Source organism: Aplidium turbinatum, chromosome 8 (assembly GCF_918807975.1).
Source record: "Aplidium turbinatum chromosome 8, kaAplTurb1.1, whole genome shotgun sequence".
Taxonomy (NCBI): Eukaryota; Metazoa; Chordata; class Ascidiacea; order Aplousobranchia; family Polyclinidae; genus Aplidium; species Aplidium turbinatum.
In genome coordinates, this window is record NC_137479.1 from 13,945,417 (window position 1) to 13,963,922 (window position 18,506).

The following is an 18,506-nucleotide window of genomic DNA, read 5'->3' on the forward strand; positions in this document are numbered from 1 at the left end:
TGTGAAAACAGAGGCACATGATTTTAAAAATTTTAAAATTTGACAGCAATGCCAGTTTCACATGGACTTTGTATGTTGTTTTATGGGACGAAACACAAGTGTATCTTTAAGCATTGGAATGGAACATGTCAGACCATATTACAGTTATGTCGTCCTTTAAGCTTAAGCCAAAGTGAGAATAAAATTAGATTACCTGTGTGAATAACTTTGTAGAAAAGTTTGACTTGATTTAAAAATTGTGAAATTCATACCGTATATGATAAAGCTTTGGTTAAAGTTCATTTAATTGTATCTAGAGATGTACCGATACCAATATTTTGGCCGATACCGATCCCGATACTGATATCACTTTTTTAGGCCGATACCGATACTGATACCGATATTTTGGCCGATACTTTGGTGTTACAAAAAGAAGCAATTTTGGTATTTGCAAGGAATTATATCAAATGCTAAGTTTTACCTTATTTGCATAAAACTATTAAAAAAAGCTTTAAATTGGCATAATTTATTAAAGATTCAAGAATCCAATCTCAACCGCATTGTTGTGTCATAATAGTAGGTTTTAGTAATGAAAAGCCACCGTAATTGATGATTGGGGTATAAAGGAAGAAACATTACATCATAATTGGGGTTTCTGAAAAATTAATAAAGTGTTTGCGCAAACTCTCCAAATAGGCTATCATAATTGATAATAAGATGTAAAATGTAAACCAAGTGATTTGTGTAGTCGTACAAAACACTATTCGACAAGTAATGTGCAACCTAAGGGCGCTTGTTGTTTGGTTGAAAAGCTTTTGCCAGGCCAAGACTACCCAGGTAGCAAAAATGCACAATTCTGCATCGCTCCCACCCCGCCAAATGCTCAAAAAACCCGTGCAACTCGGCTGCCCCCAGCAAGCCGGCTCCACCAGTCGGCGATTCAACTTCCACCCTTAGCCGCAACAAACTCACCAAGCCTAAACAATGTCACGGCAGAATAAGTAGGCCCAAAAAGAAAGCAATGGGACCACGAATCCTCACCAAACCAATCAAAATGGTCTTGTTGCGCCCAAGATGACCACCTCATTGCGAAGAAAGGAGCGTCCCCCCCGGCACAAGGCTGAGCACTCACCAGCACAGCGAGCTGCCGCGACCCCCCAACCACAACGGTGGAGCTTCCACACTAGCCATTTCAATTCTTGTCGATGTCAATTCTTGCTACAAAACGGCTGCCGAGAAACATATATATAGTTGATTGGATGGTCTAAATGGCTAGCGTGGAAGCTACACCGTTATGGCCAGCGAATCGCAACAGCCCGCCGCACCAGTGAGCGCCCAGCCCCGTGCCGACAGTAGGGAAGGAAACTTCCCCCCACCACAATGCGGCCGCCATCCCAGGCGCAACAAGACTACTTATTGATTAGTTCAGTGAGGATTTGCAGTCCCACCGCCCCACCCCGAGCCCACCCACTCCACCACAACATTGTTCAAGCCTGGTGAGTCCACCACAACGAAAGGCGGAAACCAAATCACAAACTGACAGAACCAGCCCACCAAAAAACAACCAAGCCACACGGGTCCCTCAAACGTCCAGCAACGCAAAAACGATGCAAAACTACACATTCCCGCCACCTGGGTAGTCTTGGCCTGGTTTTATTCTCTGCTGAGAGTAAAAAAAAAACACAAATGATAAATATTGGAGAAATTGAGTCTCGTTCACAACTTAAGAATCGAACAACGCAAAACTGCCGAAACAAAACGTTTAGTTTGAGTGAAAGAATCACTGTAAGCAAACAATGCCAAAAGGTGCGCGCATGATGTCATGGGACTGTGTTGTTATTTTTCTACTTCAATGTGACGTTAGTTACTACTTTAAAAAATCTATATTTTTGTTTCCGCTGAAAATCCGCAGCAAACGCCTTTTTTTACATGTTTAGTATCGGCCACAGTATCGGCCAAATTTTGCCGATACCGATACTCAAAAAATGGCCGATATCACCGATACCGATGCCGATACCGATATATCGGTACATCTCTAATTGTATCTATATAATAAAAACAGATATAAAGCACTTAGTAACATAAAAAAAATTGAAACCCATGACATAACTAAGTTTTTTGTGCTTTTGCAGAGGCTATAGTTACCTGACATTACTTTAGCATGATTACAAGCGCTTGAGGGCTTAAGCGTATATATAACTTTGCGAAATATGTGTTAACGCATGCATCATAAAGACATACACTCAACATCTATAAAAATTAAAAATAACAAAATAAAAATGTTAAAACTATATATACATCAATAAAAACTTTTTTTTAAAAATTGGCATTTTTTAGAGATGTACCGATACCAATATTTTGGCCGATACCGATATCACTTTTTTAGGCCGATACCGATATTTTGGCCGATACTTTGGTGTTACAAAAAGAAGCAATTTTGGTATTTGCAAGGAATTATATCAAATGCTAAGTTTTACCTTATTTGCATAAAACTATTAAAAATAGCTTTAAATTGGCATAATTTATTAAAGATTCAAGAATCCAATCTCAACCGCATTGTTGTGTCATAATAGTAGGTTTTAGTAATGAAAAGCCACCGTAATTGATGATTGGGGTATAAGGGAAGAAACATTACATCATAATTGGGGTTTCTGAAAAATTAATAAAGTGTTTGCGCAAACTCTCCAAATAGGCTATCATAATTGATAATAAGATGTAAAATGTAAACCAAGTGATTTGTGTAGTCGTACAAAAAACTATTCGACAAGTAATGTGCAACCTAAGGGCGCTTGTCGTTTGGTTGAAAAGCTTTTGCCAGGCCAAGACTACCCAGGTAGCAAAAATGCACAATTCTGCATCGCTCCCACCCCGCCAAATGCTCAAAAAACCCGTGCAACTCGGCTGCCCCCAGCAAGCCGGCTCCACCAGTCGGCGATTCAACTTCCACCCTTAGCCGCAACAAACTCACCAAGCCCAAACAATGTCACGGCAGAATAAGTAGGCCCAAAAAGAAAGCAATGGGACCACGAATCCTCACCAAACCAATCAAAATGGTCTTGTTGCGCCCAAGATGACCACCTCATTGCGAAGAAAGGAGCGTCCCCCCCGGCACAAGGCTGAGCACTCACCAGCACAGCGAGCTGCCGCGACCCCCCAACCACAACGGTGGAGCTTCCACACTAGCCATTTCAATTCTTGTCGATGTCAATTCTTGCTACAAAACGGCTGCCGAGAAACATATATATAGTTGATTGGATGGTCTAAATGGCTAGCGTGGAAGCTACACCGTTATGGCCAGCGAATCGCAACAGCCCGCCGCACCAGTGAGCGCCCAGCCCCGTGCCGACAGTAGGGAAGGAAACTTCCCCCCACCACAATGCGGCCGCCATCCCAGGCGCAACAAGACTACTTATTGATTAGTTTAGTGAGGATTTGCAGTCCCACCGCCCCACCCCGAGCCCACCCACTCCGCCACAACATTGTTCATGCCTGGTGAGTCCACCACAACGAAAGGCGGAAACCAAATCACAAACTAACAGAACCAGCCCACCAAAAAACAACCAAGCCACACGGGTCCCTCAAACGTCCAGCAACGCAAAAACGATGCAAAACTACACATTCCCGCCACCTGGGTAGTCTTGGCCTGGTTTTATCCTCTGCTGAGAGTAAAAAAAAAAACACAAATGATAAATATTGGAGAAATTGAGTCTCCTTCACAACTTAAGAATCGAACAACGCAAAACTGCTGAAACAAAATGTTTAGTTTGAGTGAAAGATTCACTGTAAGCAAACAATGCCAAAAGGTGCGCGCATGATGTCATGGGACTGTGAGGTATTAAAAATTTGAACAGGTTGTTATTTTTCTACTTTAATGTGACGTTAGTTACTACTTTAAAAAATCTATATCTTTGTTTTCGCAGAAAATCCGCAGCAAACGCCTTTTTTTACATGTTTAGTATCGGCCAAATTTTGCCGATGCCGATACTCAAAAAATGGCCGATATCACCGATACCGATATATCGGTACATCTCTAGTATTTTTATAATTAGTATCCACAGCCACCAAACCTACCTGTTAACAGTGAAAATGTAATGCATACGATAAGTTGTTTCTTCAAACTCGACTAGTGAACAACTACCGGTGTAACGGTTTAAGAGTTACTGTGGTATGGAAGTTACCGCAACTTTCTTAAAAGTTACTGCCAGACCAGAAGTAACCAAATATAGTTACTAGATTTGACAGTTGCACAAGTTATAATTAAATTAAATTTAAAGCAAAACCTTGTGACAAAAATCATTGCTGAGTTGGAATAAAAAAATTGGTTAATATTTGAGTTATACATCATCATTCTATCTCAATAATACATCGTGAAAGCTTTGAATTTGATTTAAGGCAGACTGGTTTACGCTTGATTGCAGAGTAAGTTGCAAAAGTAAACTGCTTGTCTAAGTTGTAGTTCTGATTATATTTGCTGTCAGATTATATTTTACATAATTTTGTGTTACCTTTTTGCTACTGGCAACATGCAAAATGTCAACTAGACTTTGTAGCTGTGCTGAAATTCACGAGATAACCAACCTGGCAACACTGGTGCAAGCAAAATTTTTATAAAATAAATTAATTTTCAAAACTAAGCTTATAGGCTACACTTGATTAATTTTGCTTATCATTGTGTACAAAAATAAGGCACTTATCGACAAAGTATGACAACATAACTCAATTAAATTTTTAAGAAGTCTGTTAAAAAACATATCTGCAAAATCTTTAAACTTCTTCGCTTTACCAAAAGCTTTATCAGCCATAATTTTGCTGTTGACTCTGTAGTAGAGATGTAAAAATATGTTGTTGTTTTTTTAAAAAAAGAGAGCTTTTTTTGTTTTTTATTGTTTTGTTTTGTTATTCTTTTTTTGTTTTTTTACCTATTTTGACATTAAATGTCACAATATGCAGCAATTAGGGTAAACTCATTGCAATAGAGTCTTTTTCAACAAACAAACAGTCTCATAACTCGTATAACTTAAGGTACTTCAAATCTTAACCTAAACCTCTTCTGACAAATGCACTTACTTTTGACAGCTAAAAATATCAGTGATAAGATCTCTTGCATTACTGTATGTCACAAATGATCTGCAAGAAGCATCAATGACAAAGTGTCTAAGACAGTGGTTCTCAACCTTTTTGTCTTGGTGGACCCTTTTTGGTGCCTTCAAAGAGGTCGCGGAGCCCTAAAAATTTATATTTGAAGTTTTAGTATATCGCGCCTCCTTATGGAAGTATATGTCACATAAGTTTCGAAGCAACACACTTAGAAGAATTTGCTGAATTGCAACGCATTTGCCGATTGATGAGATTAACAAAATTATGTTATTAGCTATATGTTGGCATACAGGATCAAACATCAGTAATTTATATGCTCATTTAATGTTTTTCTATAAATTTTATCAAAAGTTAATAGAATACTTGCGACCGTTACAAAGAATTTCTCCCTTTTTTCATTTTAATCAATATTAATTCGTTATAATCGCAGTCATTGCAAAACTGTGAGTGGTGATAGACTAGACTAACATTTGCATTTCTAAGTAAACCATTGATCGATAATCTGCTGTCTCAAAAGAATTAAATTGAACATAGCCTTATTAAAAGGTTTAAATCATTTATATGATATTTGTAGTTAAAGGGCGGGGAAACCCAAATTCACTTTTTGCGAGTTTTTTGTTTCAGCGTGATGTCATTGTGTACAACATGCATTTTAGCAAAAAAAAAATCCAAATTTTGTTTCCCTCGTCTCGCTAAGGCCGCTTTTGTTTGATACCCATTTGCAAGGTCTCGCGCGCATCAAGCTATGATTCTGTTCGCTGTGACGTCACAAGGTACATATAGCTGTGGCCAAAACTTTAAGACCAGACTTGATTTATGACGATTTTTGCATTACTTCAAAATACTGCATCATATATTGTTTCAGTTGCATCATCTTATATTTGATGCAGTGTTTTGAAGTAATGCAAAAATCGTCATAAATCAAGTCTGGTCTTAAACTTTTGGCCACAACTATATGTACCTTGTGACGTCACAGCGAACAGAATCACAGCTTGATGCGCAACGAGACCTCGCAAACGGGTATCAAACAAAAGCGGCCCTAGCGAGACGAGGGCAACAAAATTTGGATTTTTTTATTGCTAAAATGCATGTTGTACACAATGACATCATGCTGAAACAAAAAAATTGCAAAGTTAATTTGGGTTTCCCCGCCCTTTAAGAAACCAAACCTTTGTGCCATGTCCTTTGCAATTTTAAACGACGCACCAGTGCGTTGCGACGTACAGTTTGAGAATCACTGTAGGCTAATACATAAACAAAGCACAAACAATTTTTAAATTTCGTAATTTATCAATCATGCTGAAAGCTCGGAAACTTTTGCGGACCCCTTAAGGTTTGTGACCCCCGGTTGAGAACCACTGGTCTAAGACCTTACAACACACGAAAGGAATACTTCTGTTTCAACATTTATAAAGCATTATACATCGTTGCAAAGCTATCAGTTAAAAAACATGTTTAAACAAGCTATTGGCAATAGCTTGCATTAGTAAATTACCACAAACAAGGTAGTGTGTGTTCTGAATACTGCCGTCTTATTTTTGCCAAAATTTGGTCAATCCATTAAGTGTGTACAAAAGTAACCAGTAGCGATATACTAATATCGTATGCTAACTTCCATAAAGGGCACTTCCATAAAAGGAAAACGAAATTAACTCATCTACATGCTGCCTTGCAGGAAATACTTTTTAAGTAAAGGCTAGGCCCACCGCCAATAACTGTGGTTAGCGTCAGGACTCAGGAAGGGCATCCGGCTGGAAAATCTATGCTCCAAAATATTATTTAAATGATGATGATGACATTATGTCATGTATCAAATTGCATTAATTCAATGTTTGTCAGGTCTACTGCCGCAAACAAGCCTGAGAATGAAGAAGAGAGTGAAACAACGGGGGACTATGCAAAAAACATATGTTGCCAATAGGGACTACTTCTACCATCCCTAGTTGCCAAGCACAAACACTTAGGAGTTTCAGCACACCAATAAAACTATTTTTACTAGTTTAATGTTTTTCAAGAGCACTGTAATGAAACTAAGCCGCAAATTGTAAAAAATTTGCAACTTTTCCAGAAAAATATGAAAAAAAACGCGTGTTTTTTGGCCCAAGTTTTTTTTGCATTTACATCTCTACTCTGTAGCTTAGCTGTAAAATATGCAAAAAAAAGTTTCAACTGCTTAATAGCCTATTCTACCCATTTGCAAGTTTTCTCACACCAATTTCAAACTAGCACTGGCCACTTACGATAGCAATAACTTCTGGACTGCTATGGTGGAGTTGCAGTTCAGAAGTTACTGCCAGACCAGAAGTTACAAGGACCGCCAGTTGCGTCTGCAAATTATACAAAAGTGCAAATTTTTTAATTAACTTGTTAGTCTTAAACAAATGCATAATTCTTTAATTAAGATTAATCAATGCTTAAAATTATCATTTTGACTTTGAGGGGTTAGAACAGGGGTTCTTAACCAAAGGTTCACATACCACTAAGGGGTGCGAGACCTGTTCCTAGGCGGTGAGGGGATGCTGAATTATCAAGGTTTGTTATAATATGACGTAAGAAGCAAAGTTGTTTTACCAGGTTTCAAAAAAAAATTTGAACTATAGGCTAGGCAATTATTACTTTTCAGCCAATCCAAGGAAGGGGTGCAAGAACTGATTGGTAATTTCAAGGTGGTGCTGACAAGGCAAAAGGTTAAGAACTACTGGGTTAGAAGTATACTTATTTTTTCGAAAAAATGTTAATAAAATATTTGGCAACCCTAGTTACTCCTGGTCTGCAATAACTTCAACCGCTACACTGGTACACTAAAAAAAAACTTGACTAATTGAACTTGAATAATCAATTACACCATGCAACAAAGACTGCATGCAATTTTTTTGGTGGACGTGGTTTACATCCATTTTTGGCAAACAAAAAGTACTTTTGAACTGTGTCCTATGAAATCTCACCCACAGTCATTACTGAAAAGCCACACACATTGATACGAAAAGTGACAAGTTATAAAGTCATTAAACAAATTTTCTTCGTTGGTGAAGAGTCAATAACAGAAAAAAGCAGTTTCATGTGACAAGGAAACCATAGCCTCAGCGTGTATGCCTAATTGCCTAGCATATGTGGTGACCATAAAAACTGTCATGCTTTTACAACCTTTTGCTTTAGAAATTTTTGCAAAAGATCGTTATGATCTCATTGTCATTGGAGGAGGATCTGGTGGTTTGGCTTGTTCAAAAGAAGCTGCAGATTTAGGAAAAAAGGTGGCTGTGCTTGATTTTGTAACCCCAAGCCCAAAAGGTATGAAAAATGAATGTTAAACAATTGTAATTTTATGTTTTTAATATAACCACGACCTACTAGAACACAGCCAAATATGTTGCTGGTTGAGAAAAATTCTAAGAGTCTGAATTGTTACAATCATAGCTATGACAAACCTGTCATCTTCCCATTTCCAGAAATAAGTAATATTAGCACCTAGACATATGTTTGGCTTGTTTAACCGGAGATTAGGTATGTACGTTGAGCACAGCTTACACAATAATAATGTAATATGCATGTAAGACTTTCCAACTGCACCCTGGAGGTAGTATCGTTTGGTGTGTTGCTTTTGGTGCAATTGCATGTTCCATTTAAAATATCAAGGATTTTTATGTTGTAAGCTGTTCATTTGATGCACATGCCAATTTAAATTTTAGTTCGATTTGTTTTTCGCCAAGTTTAATTTTGCAAGTAAAATACGGCTATTGGCAAAAGATCCTGCTATACAAAAAAACTAACGACTGTATGATGAGACTATATCTCTAGGATGCAGTTGGAACATATTTTACATTATTATTGCATAAATTGTGCTTAACATACATATCTAATCTCCGGCAAAACACGACAAAAATATGTCTAGATACAAATATTGCAAATATATACAAATATTGGTTTGTCATGGCTATGATTGTAACAATTAAGACTGTTAGAAATTTTCCCAAATAGCAACATATTTGGCCGTGTTCTAGTAGGCCGTGATATAACAGTTAACAGTTTTCAAACTATCATCAATATTAACACGAGAAAAGTATAGTAAGATGAGAACAGTTTTTTGCATACATGTAATTTATTCTAGGAACAAAATGGGACATAGGAGGTACATGTGTGAATGTTGGATGCATACCAAAAAAACTTATGCACCAAGCAGCTTCAATGAGACATTCTTTCAATAATGCTGGGGCTTATGGTTGGAATGTGCAAAATGTTCCAAACCATGATTGGTAAGAAACAAATTTTGGGCTATGTAATGTTTGAGTGTAGTTGGCTGTTAAAAAAGATCAAGGTGACTTCAATGCACTGTTTGAAATTATAGTTTTTGATTTTTGTTGAAACAGCAATAATTTCTATACTTAAGTTAAAGCTTAACAAACACAAGATTAAATGTTTTTAAACTTAAATAAACATTAATGATATTTTTGCTTTTTTTTTGGTAGTGTAAAATGTATTTTTGCTTTGTCAGTAATCAATAGTTTGTATTTGCCAGGTCAAAACTTTCCCATGCTGTGCAAATGTACATCCGATCTTTAAATTGGGGTCACAAGGTTCAACTCACGGAAAAGTATGTATTGTATAGCCCACTTAATACTTATGTACAGTTGACAGTGAGTTTTTCTTTCATTTGTCACGTAAGGAGTTTTATATTATACTATACAAAACATACCAACCCCAATACAAACCCACTACATTATATTTTGTTTCCTGAGAATGTGTTGCATTAGAAATAAATGAAACATGCACCATCCACTAGCTAATGCTGGAATTTAACTCACAGTTCCATGTTAAATACTATTAAAGCAAGTTGAATATCTTGTTTTTGCCTAATTTTACAATTTTGTGATGCAACTAAGGACAACTAAGAAAAGCCCTGTCTATTGATTTTATTTGAATAGGACCCTTCTGAGGATCCCAATGAAGGTGACGCAGGCTGTTGAAGGTTTTAGCAGATTAGCGTCTACACTTGGTTTAATTTGCTCTGATAGGCTTTTTAGCTTTTCAGCACTCTTTTTGTAGTGTTGATAGTATTTTTTGTTTGTTTTAAGCTGTGTCGTGTTTTGATTTGCATGTAACTCTGTGTCTACCTATGAGAAAGTGACTTTAAAACCTTTAACGCGACATTTAATTGATATTAACAAATGATAAGGTGGACTTAGTTGTTGTGAGTTAAATTCAACAACTGTGGTTTTCACTCCGAAATTTAACAGTTAGCCTATATTATATTGCTTGTAGAATATGATAACTTGTTCTTTTTGCATTGTTGTGTTTTACATGTTGAACAACACTTGCTTAGTTTGAGCACTTGCCGAGACTTTCTGTTGTCATAGGCATAGCAAAACCAAACTGACAAGTTTGTGTTTTTTTCTTGCAAAAGTTGACCTACAATCTTATGCTGTTTTTTGTTTTCAGAAACATAAAGTACATTAATGGAAAGGGATCTTTCATTGATAGAAATAGCGTAAACGTGGTAGATAAAAAAGGTAAAAGCACCGTTATTCAAGGAAGTGAAATTGTTATTGCAGTTGGAGGAAGACCGAGATACCCTCAAGTAAGAAGGTTGCCAAATTAAACACGAAAGCACATATGATATCATTAAAGTGTTTTAAGTTGCAAGAGCACTATACACTATTGTCGTACTTTATGTCTGGTCTGGTAAACTTTAGTTTTTCTGAAAAGATGTATAATCTGGCACTTCTCAACAAACATTTTTTTCTGCTAACAAATCTTTTCGATCAACAATATCACAGTCATTTTTATAGTGATGTTACAAAACAGCCACAGTCCTGTTAAGTTACCTCAGACACTGAAGGTGATGAGATGACATTATGTTTAAAGGCTATTTAAATGCCGTCACAAGAATTCACCATAATCGGTACGAATCCGACATCATAATGATGATCATCGTATATTCACACACTAAATAAAACATAATTAACTTCTGTCTCAGATTCCAGGTGCTAGAGAGCACTGTATGAGCAGCGACGATATTTTTTGGATGAAAGATCCTCCTGGAAAAACGTATGTATCCTATTTTAACCGACTAGGTTACTTCATTGTCCCGAGGGGATTTTACCCGATAGAAATAAAATATTTAGTTTATTTCTGACTGTCCTATGTATTTATAAAACCCATAAAACACTCAGCAGTTTCTTAGTAAAGTTATTTGCTTCAGGTGTTAGTTTGAAAATTGTGTATTCTAATGTTTAATTTCTTCGTGGTAACAATACGCAAGCGAAATGCAATTGGACTTGTTATATTAATGTGATTTTAGTGTCATACAAGGACGCAAAGCCTGAATTTCTGGTTTATAGTCTCTATAACCTTTTGTGTTTCAGGCTTGTCATAGGAAGCAGCTGTATCCTTTTGTCTAGTTTTTTTTATCGATCTTGCATGATAACCATATTGTATACATTACACACACAACGCTTACTACCTTGAGTAATGTGTAGCAAGTGTATTGAAACTGTCATAAATCCTTAACGTCAATTACTCAAAGATGTTGGTTTAGAATGCGCGGGATTTTTGAATGGATTGGGATTTGACACGACGTTAATGATAAGATCTATCCCATTGAGGGGGTTTGATCAGGTGCGTTGTCAGTTATCACAATGTATAAACTTTTGTTATTTCACCCAGCACTAAATTAAGTTAATGCCCGGTTGAAAGTTGCAACCTCTGAAATTGATCTGAACGTCTATTCAACGAATGATTCAAAAGAGAAATTTATTTCTGAAGATACTTATTTTAGGCTTGTTGCAAGTCGAGCATGTTAGTCACTGTTTTTGTTTGAACTCACTTACGCCGCGTTATTGCTCTGTTACGACGATGTCAAGTTCTTAGTCTTTAAACAGCAAATCGCTCATCTAATAACCGACCACATGACAGAGGAAGGCACTCACATACAGTGGTTGCGAATACCAAAGGAAGTGACGAAAACACAAGATAATAAATTGAAAGTTCTCTCTACAAAAACTGACGGAACAGCCGCTAGTACTGAAGAATATGACAGCGTCTTGCTTGCTATAGGTTTGTTGGACAATTGTTATTCAGTCGTTACAATTTTAATTCTACTCTGAAACAACAGGTAGCCCATTGTCTGAAAAACACACCTTTTCATTTCAGGCCGAGATCCAGTGACCCCCGAGTTGCAATTGGACAATGCTGGTGTGAATTATGATCAACGAAACGGAAAGATCATGGTAGACGACCGAGATACAACAAATATATCCAACATATACGCCATAGGAGACGTTGCCTTGGTATGTCAATACACTAGTTGTACTGGGATAATTAAAAAATGGTGTGCACCGAAGGTCAGAAAATGGCAACATGTGTGGTAATAGGCTACCGCTTGACCTACTAGAACACGGCCAAATATGTTGCTATTTGAAGAAATTTCTAAGAGTCTGAATTGTTACAATCATAACTATGACAAACCTGTCATCTTCCCATTTCCAGAAGTATATATGTAAAATAAGCAATATTTGCACCTAGACAACTAGACATATGTTTGGCTTGTTTAACCGGAGATTAGGTATGTACGTTGAGCACAGTTTACGCAATAATAATGTAATATGTAAGACTTTCCAACTGCACTCTGGAGGTAGTATCGTTTGGTGCAATTGCATGTTCCATTAAAATATCAAGGATTTTTTGTGAATTCTATGTTGTAAGCTGTTCATTTGATGTGCCAATTTAAATTTTAGTTTGTTTTGTTTTTCGCCAAGTTTAATTTTGCAAGAAAAATAAGTCTTTTGGTGAAAGACCCTGCTATACAACAAAAAACCTAACGACTGTATTATGAGACTACCTCCAGAATGCAGTTGGAAAATCTTACATATTTTACATTATTATTGCATAAATTGTGCTTAACGTACTTATCTAATCTCCGCCAAAAATTGTCTAGATGCAAATATTGCTTATTTTACATACGTTTGTGAGAAAATGACAGGTTTGTCATGGCTATGATTGTAACAATTAAGACTCTTAGAATTTTTCTCAAATAGCAACATATTTGGCCGTGTTCTAGTAGGCTGTGGCTACCGTGACGAGTTCTTTCTCAAAATTCCCTTGTTACACCTTGCATATTAAATCCGTGAGATCTATTTGAACGCTGTTACGCCATTCAGTTATGTGCGACGTTTGTCGTTCAACGGCATCGGTTACATTTGAACAACCTCTCTTTCTTGTGTTAATACCCCCGCAATGTATTTTCAATTTTTCATGCAGGGTCGGCCAGAGTTAACCCCAGCAGCCATAAAAGCTGGCAAGTTATTAGCAAGGAGGCTGTTTGGAAACTCTAAGCAGCTGGCCGATTACAGTCGTGTTCCCACAACTGTTTTCACACCGCTTGAATATGGCTGTGTTGGTTTGAGTGAGGAGGAGGCATCTGCTAAGTATGGAGATGACTCCATAGAGGTGAACTACTCTTCAACTTACTGTTTTAATTCTTATTGGTTTAAAGATTCACTAAAGTCGTATTTGCGGACAAACCAATTTTATGTTTTTAACCTGTGCCTGTTGAGCTGGCTGTAAAAGAAATGTAAGTTATTTATTGAGCTAAAGCAGGCTTTAAAGTTTAATATGAAGTTTAAAACACTAAAAACTAGTAAATTCTACTTATCTAGACACAATATTTGTCGTAATTGCTTTCTTAAACGACTGGTAATCACGAACGATTATTTCTAGGTTTACCACGCGTTTTATAAGCCATTGGAGTTTGCAATTCCCGAGCAAAACCACAAGCAGTGCTACATGAAAGTGGTGTGTCCTGCAGACGGCGACGTACCTATTTTGGGTCTCCACTTTCTAGGTCCGCACGCTGGCGAATTAACGCAAGGTTTCGCCGCTGCAATTAGGTACCGTGACCGCACTACAAGTAGCCTACAACCAACGTTAATTTTATCTTTTTGATAAGAGCCTCTGGCAGGCCTGTGTTTATAATGCTTGCTTTCTACAGTAGTATAGTGGCGTAGGCGTATGTGTTATAACTTTTTGACATCGATACTCCAAAGGTGCGAAATAACCTACAACCAACTGGTCGACACTGTTGGCATCCATCCCACATGCGCTGAGGAATTTGTCAAACTTCACATCACAAAGAGATCTGGTCTCGATCCTACAGTGACTGGTTGCTGAGGTTAAGCTGGTTTGCCAGAGCACCATCTCATCTCACAGGTAATGGTATTTTTTTTACTTTGGAACGCGATATTACGCGACTTTTACCTGTTTTGCACCAGAATCACCATTTTCTTTATTGCAGAAGATGCGGGCTCGGCAAACCTCACCCCTACCTTCAAGCTCACAAGGGACCCATTATGACGTTGTCATTCCAAGCCTGGCAACAGAAGAAAGACGACTGATGTACATGGGTCCAACTCGTATTCTCATCGCATACGTTTGTCACAACACTAAAGATGGCACACACAGTAACACGCTACTGAATGATATTGAATAAAATGTGATAAGAGACTGCTCTAATATTTGTGTTGGAATTTTGAGGTGACCCAAAGATATACCTGACTGCATGCAGCTAAAGTTGAAGGCTTGTGTTTAAATGGGATGAAATCACTTGCAAAAACACGACGTAGGAGCGATATTTCCAAACATTACACACAAACAGCAAAAAACGTCATTCACATTGATACAAAAATGGTTTTGCTGTCTGGGGACTGTTCAAATGCAAAACGTGAAGTTTCTCTTCCATCTATTGACGATCATGAAATACTTTATTTGAACAGCTCAAGCGTTTTTGTGCTTCGCGAATTCAAACATTGGACAGAAAGTGTGCTTTTATATTCCAATTTGTGTCAAATCAAAAAGCAAAATAAATCCACAAAAAATTTCGAAAGATGTGTAATTGTGTAAGTGATACTAATGCAATGGACTGGTAAAACTAGCTTTATCAAAACAGTAACAAGGACATGCCTTTTGGCGACAATAGCCCAGTGGTCCAGTATCTAGATCTTCATGCCATACCAGATCAAACCATTATGCAGAGTTGAAAAATTAGTACATATCCGCATACCTCCTGAAGAGAGTAAACACAGTGTCAGCCAGATACTAGCCCCTTGATAACATAGCGCCCTTACTAGGCACTGGGCCTATCTTTTTTACCGGTGGTACAACTTAATGCTTTCAGTACCGTAGCCTACTCATAAACTGGAGCAAACACAAAATTCACTTATAAATGAATACCAAATTTAGTAACACAGCAGCAAGTAAGATTGAATGAGCGTATATCAAAGCCATTATACACGAAAAAGATATGAAATAACATTTGTTCGACAATTAATCGTTGAAAACATGTTTGTCACCAATAAACTATCTGGAACTCATGCTTTTTCTGCTTGCATATGAGCCATGAAGGGTTTAGGATTTTTCAAATATCACATGGAAAGGAGTTGGGGATTCTCAGGACCGTCATATATTTTGACAAAAAGTGCCACATTTGGGATCCTATAAAAAGGGGAGTAAAATCAAGAAAAGGAGGTCATGTGATAATCCAACAGCTTGTTCAAACCCCGTAAGGTGGGGGTGCCTTGCTTCGAACAGCTTGTTCGTAAATCGACTCACAAGAAAGTGAATCAGTTTACTTCCTTGCTGCAAACAACGTTGAGGTTGCTCAAATATACTATGACCTCATTGAAGATGTCAGGACTTCATAAAGGTGGAGTGTGAAGTGAGAAAGAAAATAGCGTAACGGAATATTGAAACAGTCACTCAGCCAAAATCCTGCCTTGATAAAATATAGAGAACAGTATAAATAGCAATCAGTGCAAGTTGTTACGAAAGCAACGTGAACGTAGTTCACACAACCAGGGCTGTGGAATCGGTCGAAAAATATACGACTTTAACATTTATAACTGGCCAACTTCGCTGTTGGTAGATTTTTTTAAATTTTGCTTTTTTCATTTTTTTTAAATTTCAATTCACTTTTAAGTTCCGACCGAAATTGCAGTTCCGACCGAAATTGAAACCTTTACAAAAACGGACGAAAACATACACTTTCATTTTCTGGTAAAGTTTTAGAGCGCAAAACAGTGAACAAGAAACATTATTTAAAAAAGAGACTGCAAACATAAATTTTAGTGTTCATCGCTTTGTATCAACTGTAGCGACTCCACAGTCCTGCACACAACTTGGCCTAAACACTCTAAAACGGTACAATAACGTTACAATGGACGACAAAAACTTAATTACAATCAACACACATGACACATTTGTGGAAAATAACACGATAATGTCATCACATTTCATTCATCCAATAAATTATTTGGAACTAAATCAGTTTTAACTTTGAGTTGCTGTTGAAATACACGGCACTACACTATTTTTCAATCTTCGCCTTCAGAATCTGATAATTTCATAAAAGGCAAAATACAGGAAAAAAGCATTAAAGTAGCCTAGCTAAACAACGTAGGTTATGTCACGATAAAATATAAAACATCTACAATTAATAAATTGCGTTGCGAAGTTACTTGTAACAGTATATTTGCTAGTGTTGGGCTACTTGCAAACTGATTATCTTATAAATCAACTCTTTAGTTTTGCAGTCAAGTAGAGAGAAGACAGGTGCATTTACGGAAGGACAACGGTTTCAACCAGTAAAAACATCTAGGCCTTTCCTTGATAAGAATGAGCGCTTTTGTATTGATTTAATATCTAAAAACGTACTTTTTGACAAACTGTGACAAGTAAGTAAAATTTCCGAGGTCTCATATGGCGCGGTCAGAAAAGGTAATATTGCTGCGTTGCATCTACTAAGTATCTTTAAAGGTTAAATCAATGTAAAAATATGTTAAAAAGTTACCTTTTTTGGTGGTTTAATCTTGGGAAGATTAAACTAGCTACTCAGCTAATTTCACGTCGATATACATTGAAGTAATGTAAAAATAGAGATTTTCTAACTGGAAAGTCTACAGTAAGGTTTTAGGCCTGTCCGCAGCATCAACTACCTGACCAGAGCAATAAGACAACAGATACAATAAAGTCGTCGGTGATTTCTCTTCAGACGTTTTCGTATCTTTTACCACCAGGAGAGCTTTGAAATTCTGGTTCAAATTTCATTTTCGTCTTCCAGTCAATCCGTAACGGCTTGAAGAGACCAAAGCACGAACATTGAAAGAAATCAGCAAAATTGTTGAAAAATCCGCGGCTGCAAAATAGAGAAATCTTTGAGCCGGAAAATACGTGCTAGAAAGATCTTAAATTGCATGCACAATTGCACATCTACAATAATAAGGGTTTGCTAGTCTTTCACATTTTGGTCATTGAATTATGTATAGATAAAAACATGCCAGTGAACTAGCTTTGTTTGGTGAACTTTGAGAAAAGAGCTCGTCGTAGTCGTCATCGTGTGAGCCTCTAGGGCCGAGGGTCTATCCTTTTACCACCCCAGATTCACGATGTTCCCGAACTACACTGGAAGGCTACTAGAGAGCAGAAAGGAGCTGTTCAAATATCATGTGACGCCACTTCTTGCCTTTTTCCTTGCCAAATGGTTTGCTAAACGTGACGTTTTTCGTTAACTTTGTAACAAAATGTGGAGGTTCTAACACCCCCCGAAAGCGTTATAAGTTATTTAAAGAGCCATACATTCTTTTTGGATGAGAATGCTGGTCAATTACACCGACTGGCACTGGAGAGAACGGTCAAAAGAGAAGAGGGAAAGAATCAATAGAAAGCTGACTCACAGCACAAAATAAGAAATTCTGATATGACATGTGCAAACGTCAATAGAATGGCGATTGGCTATGGTCACCAACAGTCAACACCAAAGCGAAGAAGTCAAAAATTATGCACATTGGGTGGAAATTAATATTTGTGCAGGTGTATAAACATTTAAAATTTCATTGCTTACTTTTCCATACCGATACACAACATAGCAAAAACTCGACGGCATGCTAATATATAGTTTCGAATTTAAATTACCATTTTGGACTTTTTGAAACACAGCGACCCATGCTTTGATTGAAAGCGATGCGATTCAGACCATGATAATAACGCACCAAACCACTCAGTGCGAATATCGCATTACATCTTCCTAGCGTCTGCAGACGTTGCATCAAAGGTAAAAAACGATTGATTTACTGTTTGGGTAGCCTTCACTTACTCGAAAGGGCTGTACTCCAAATTGCCATGATGAGAAGTCTTGAAGTGTTCGTATCTTGTGGCATTCATACGCTCATTTGTGGTCACGCCAAGCCAGGCAATCTGTCAACACTCAACAATGTTACCAATATAATATACACACAACAACAATACAATTCAAATCTTAAAATAACTTAATCGACAACATGTAAAAGCTGAAAACTAAATTTGCATTGTTACGAGCTCATTCTATGAATAGAAGTGTCATCTGGAAGGAAGAAATCACAACAAACTGCGGTGGCTACACTGCAGGA

At 37.3% G+C, this 18,506-nt stretch overlaps 2 protein-coding genes across 3 annotated transcripts in view; one reads left to right on the forward strand and one right to left on the reverse strand.

The window, feature by feature from the left end:
- LOC145775784 (thioredoxin reductase 2, mitochondrial-like) lies at window positions 1-15,407 on the forward strand. 2 transcript variants are annotated; one of them, XM_082587153.1, is made up of 14 exons: window positions 1-172; window positions 8,233-8,364; window positions 9,182-9,326; window positions 9,590-9,664; window positions 10,510-10,648; window positions 11,048-11,118; window positions 11,436-11,455; window positions 11,597-11,688; window positions 11,952-12,126; window positions 12,223-12,359; window positions 13,330-13,518; window positions 13,789-13,958; window positions 14,115-14,277; window positions 14,366-15,407. In XM_082587153.1, the coding sequence occupies exons 1-13, from the start codon at window positions 49-51 to the stop codon at window positions 14,236-14,238; spliced, it is 1,593 nt and encodes a 530-aa protein (XP_082443279.1). In that variant the 5' UTR covers window positions 1-48; the 3' UTR covers window positions 14,239-14,277; window positions 14,366-15,407. The 2 variants fall into 2 exon arrangements, with proteins under 2 accessions (XP_082443279.1, XP_082443278.1); XM_082587152.1 differs by having other exon boundaries at window positions 14,363-15,406.
- The window catches only part of LOC145775783 (palmitoyltransferase ZDHHC17-like), a 13,731-nt gene continuing 9,689 nt past the window's right edge, over window positions 14,465-18,506 (reverse strand). Inside the window, exons 12-13 of the mRNA XM_082587151.1 lie at window positions 18,215-18,315; window positions 14,465-17,257 (exon numbers count right to left, since the gene is read on the reverse strand). Of these exons, the coding sequence (XP_082443277.1) occupies window positions 17,110-17,257; window positions 18,215-18,315 (249 nt within the window). The 3' untranslated portion in view covers window positions 14,465-17,109. The remainder of the gene's footprint in view (window positions 17,258-18,214; window positions 18,316-18,506) is intronic.

Coding starts and splice junctions, on each gene's coding strand:
- LOC145775784 (XM_082587153.1), top strand. CDS start 49: ATGCCAGTTTCACATGGACTTTGTATGTTGTTTTATGGGACGAAACAC. Junction 10,649..11,047: donor GAAGACCGAGATACCCTCAA/GTAAGAAGGTTG, acceptor CTTCTGTCTCAG/ATTCCAGGTGCTAGAGAGCA. Junction 12,360..13,329: donor CCATAGGAGACGTTGCCTTG/GTATGTCAATAC, acceptor TTTTTCATGCAG/GGTCGGCCAGAGTTAACCCC.